We start from the raw sequence: 4,242 nt of genomic DNA, 5'->3' as shown, positions 1-4,242 counted from the left end.
AAAAATTAGCACACCTGTAATTCCAGTTACTCGGGAGGCTGAGGCAGAAGAATCACTCGAACCCGGGAAGTGGAGGTTGCAGTGAGCCAAGATTGCGCCACTGCACTCCAGCCTGGGCGACAGGGCGAGACTCCATCTCAAAAAAAAAAAGAGTCAGGCATGGTGGCTTATGCCTGCAATCCCAGCACTTTGGGAGGCTGAGGTGGGAGATTCACTTGAGCCCAGGAGTTCAAGAAGGAAAACCCCATACCTGTTGATATTTTACTGAGCCGTTTCAACAGACCTCATGCTCAGTTGCTCTGCAACCTACCTTTTCATCGATGAAGCCTTTGGTCAGCAGGTTGTGAATTTTGGAGAGTGTGTCCTCACCCACAGGGCAGTGATAGCGTCCACCAGTGAAGGAAGCCAGCTTTCTCAGGAACTCAGCTGCAGCTCTGGAAGGAAGGGACAGAGGGCTGGGGGAGGCTGTCTGACCAGGCACGTTCCTGTGACTCCCCAGGTCCATGGGGAACTGAAGTCTGGGGGCTTAAGTCAGCCTGGCAATGGGCGGTGGCTTGTGCCATGGAGACCACTGTGGGAACACCAAAGGACACTTTCCCTACCAGCTTATGGATGGCTATGGCAACTGCTGCTGCTTAAGGGAAGAGGAGACCCCATGTGAGTGTCGCCATTTAGCCTGGACCTCCTCAAAGCATACAGGCCGCACACTCCAGCCCCCATTTCTTTTTTCTTTTCTTTTTTTATTGAGACAGTCTTAGTCTGTCACCCATGCTGGAGTGACATCTCACTCCAGTGATCTTAGCTCACTTCAATCTCTGCCTCCCGGGTTCAGGTGATTCCCCTCTCAGCCTCCTGAGTAGCTGAGACTACAGGCACCGGCCACCACATCTAATTTTTGTGCTTTTTTTTAGTAGAGACAGGGTTTGACCATGTTGGTCAGCCTGGTCTCGAACTCCTGACCTGAGGTGATCTGTCTGCCTCGGCATCCCAAAGTGCTGGGATTACAGGTGTGTGCCACCGTGCCTGACGTAGCCCCCATTTCTTTATGGGACATCTATCCAGTGCCTACTATGTGTTACACCTGTGAAGCACACACATATTACACTTACGGGGCCTATAGTTTAGACCAAGATATAAAGTATGTCCCTACATAGTCTGTTTTGCTAATAATTTTTTTTTTTAAAGGAGCTGAGTCTGTCTTATATGACGTGTTTTTTTTTTTACATTTTTATTTTATTTTGTAGAGATGGAGCCTTGCTATGATGTCTGGGCTGGTGTTGAACTCCTGGCCTCAAGTGATCCTCTCACCTCAGCCTCCCAAAGCACTGGGATTACAGGCATGAGACACTGTGCCCAGTCACAGCATGTGTTCTATAGTGTTCATTTATAAAAGTAACCATGACGATGCTACATGAATGTTTTCCTCTCTAGTTTTTCCCTTAAATGTCCCCTAAATATTCACAAATGTGTTCACAGGGAAGAGTAGGAAGGAGACTGTGACATGACAGTGTGAATCCCATGCAAATGTGTTTCCAGGCTGGAGGAAGTCGGAGGAGGGGGCCATTGATGGGAAATTTCTGAGAAAGTTTTCATTCTGTGGCGTGACATCTGCTTGGGCCCTCTAGAAAAACAATGCTTCTCTTTTTCTTTCTTCCTTTTTCTCTTTCTTTCTCCCTTCCTTCCTTCCTTCTTTTCTTTCTTTCTCTTCTTTTCTTTCTCTCTCTTTCTTTTTTGACAGTCTCACTCTGTTGCCCAGGCTGGAGTGCCATGATGCAACCTCAGCTCACTGTAACCTCTGCCTCCCTGGATCAAGTGATTCTCATGTCTCAGTCTCCTGAGTAGCTGGGATTACAGACACATACCACCACATCTGTCTAATTTTGTATTTTTAGTAGAGACCTGGTTTCACCATGTTGGCCAGGCTAGTCTTGAACTCCTGACCTCAACTGATCTACCTGCCTCAGCCTCCCGAAGTGCTGGGATTACAGGCGTGAACCACCACGCTTGGCTGCTTCTCCCTTCTCCTAGTTTCTGATTTACAGGACGAGGGCCCAGGAGAGACCAGTGTCTATTTAGATTAGACACTAGATCAGGTGGGGAGCTTGGATCTCCCTGCTGAGATATGTGGCCATGGAAAAAGAATAAAGCTCAGCCAGACTCCATATTGCTCACCTGTCTGAGCAGTTCAAGGAAATGGTGTGCACTTTCACGTCTCTTTTCTCCCTGAGTCTTTGGACTTCATTTAGGACAAGGCTGCAGCTCGTGTCTGGCTTTCCATCAGTCAGGAGGTACAATCCTTCCAGATCATGGAAACTGAAAGCCTTCTGAAAGAACACAGGAAGGCTGTCAGGCTCAGGGAAGAGGCTCATGCGGAAGACGAGAATTAAATGCCTAAAGGTGGTACCTGCTGTCGCCTCCACCAAAATGCAATGATTGGATGCCACTGTCTTGTCCAATAAGACTGAGAGATTCTCTTTTAGCCTCAGGCAGACCAAGGAAGCTGCTGAGGTTTAGGAGGAAGAGCATGGCTCGCTGCCTAGCTGGTTAATCCTAAGCAAGTCACTTAACCTCTCTGAGCCTCTGTGTCTTCATCTATTTTTCTTTTTTCTTTTTTTTTTTTGAAATGGAGTTTCATTCTTGTTGCCCAGGCTGGAGTGAAATGGCACAATCTAGGCTTATTGCATCCTCCACCTCCCGGGTTCAAGCAGTTCTCCTGCTTTAGCCTCCCAAGTAGCTGGGATTACAGGTGCATGCCACCACGCCCTGCTAATTTTTTATATTTAGTAGGGATTGGGTTTCACCATGTTGGTCAAGCTGGTCTCAAACTCCTGACCTCAGGTGATCCACTTGTCTTGGCCTTCAAAGATTACAGGTGTGAGCCACTGTGCCCGGCCTGTGTCTTCATCTATAATGTGAGAATACTGAGAATCCTTTTCTCACTGGGGTATTGGGAAGATAAAATAAAGTAGTGCTTTGTAAATTCTAAGGTGCTCTTTGTAAATCCTAAAGCATCGTGCGATATTAGCGTAGGGGATGATGGTATTTGTTTTGCATCAAGGTTGGGCTCCTTGGTGGGACTTGCCATCAATGCTTGCAAGATGGAGGTGCTGCCCTGAGCTTGCATGTGTGTCACCCATTGCATAGCCTCATGACACGCTGCATCTGTGGTCTCCACCAGTGTGTCCTGCCACCACTGAAGGCCCTCTGCAAAGCTGAGCAGGTTAAAACTGGGGAGGAGGAAAAGAGGAGGTGAGGGGCAGAGAAGGGGAGAAAGAGATTGGTTAGAACAGGCCTGTCTAGATTGAATTCAGGTAAGTTACTTTCATGAGGACTATTCTCTCCTGTCGTTGAAGACCCCTGCAATGAGCCCCATGGACCCTCAGGGAGAGGGCTATGGGGCCTCTTGAGAATGAGACACTGACGATTTTGATGCAGACAGGAATAGATTTAAATCCCAGCTCAAGCCAGATATGGTTCCTTGTGCCTGTAATCCCAGTACTTTGAAAGGCCAAGCTGGGAGGATTGCTTGAGGCCAGGAGTTCAAGACCAGCCTGGACAACATAGTGACAACCCTGTCTCTACATAAAAAAATTTTTTTTAAAAATTAGCCAGGCATAGTGGTGTGCGCCTATAGTCCAAGCTACTTGGGAGGCTGAGGTGGGAGATCACTTGAGCCCAGGAGGCTGAGGCTGCAGTGAGCTATGATCACACCACTGCACTCCAGCTTGGGCGAGAGAGTGGGAACATGTCTCAAAATAAAAAACTAAACAAAAATTAACAACAGCAACAACAACAACAACAACAAAACAATCCTAGCTCAGAAAATGTCTTAACCTCTTGAGGTCCTAGCTTCCTCTTCTGAAAAATGGGGGCTGATGACAGCAACACCTCACGGGCTCATCGTGAAGGTTGATGAAATCATGCATTTAAAGCATCTGGTACACAGAAAGTGCTCAATAAAGGTGCACTTTAAGGCAAGAATAAGGCTTAGTCTAAGACGAGAGTCCCTTGCAGTCCCCTTAGGGTCAACCCTTCTGGTTAGGGAAAGTAAATAGCTTCCTCCACTCAAAAATCAAGTTCACAAACATTTAAAGAATTAAATCATTAAATAATTTTTAAAAAATCAAGTTCAGCTGAAAGCCACACTTCAGGGCCACATGGTAGTTCCTTTGCTGTGCTTGCAATTGTCCCTAGGCCTGAAATGAATTTCTAAAAATTTCGTTCCTTTTTTTTTTTTTTTTT

The 4,242-nt window shown here is 46.8% G+C and overlaps 1 protein-coding gene across 9 annotated transcripts in view; it reads right to left on the bottom strand.

Annotated features, from left to right (window-relative positions):
* Nucleotides 1-4,242, bottom strand: part of VWA3A (von Willebrand factor A domain containing 3A) — a 68,083-nt gene that overhangs the window by 7,490 nt on the left and 56,351 nt on the right. For all 9 annotated transcript variants that reach the window (XM_017534358.2, XM_017534357.2, XM_017534356.2 and 6 more), the window contains 3 exons: nt 3,083-3,227; nt 2,173-2,324; nt 311-434 (listed from right to left, as the gene is read on the bottom strand). In XM_017534358.2, coding sequence (XP_017389847.1) covers nt 311-434; nt 2,173-2,324; nt 3,083-3,227 — 421 coding nt within the window. The remainder of the gene's footprint in view (nt 1-310; nt 435-2,172; nt 2,325-3,082; nt 3,228-4,242) is intronic.

This window comes from Cebus imitator, unplaced genomic scaffold (assembly GCF_001604975.1).
Source record: "Cebus imitator isolate Cc_AM_T3 unplaced genomic scaffold, Cebus_imitator-1.0 Scaffold85, whole genome shotgun sequence".
NCBI classification, from domain to species: Eukaryota; Metazoa; Chordata; class Mammalia; order Primates; family Cebidae; genus Cebus; species Cebus imitator.
The sequence above is the reverse complement of the archived record's forward strand: the minus strand, read 5'-3'. Positions and strand labels throughout refer to the sequence as shown.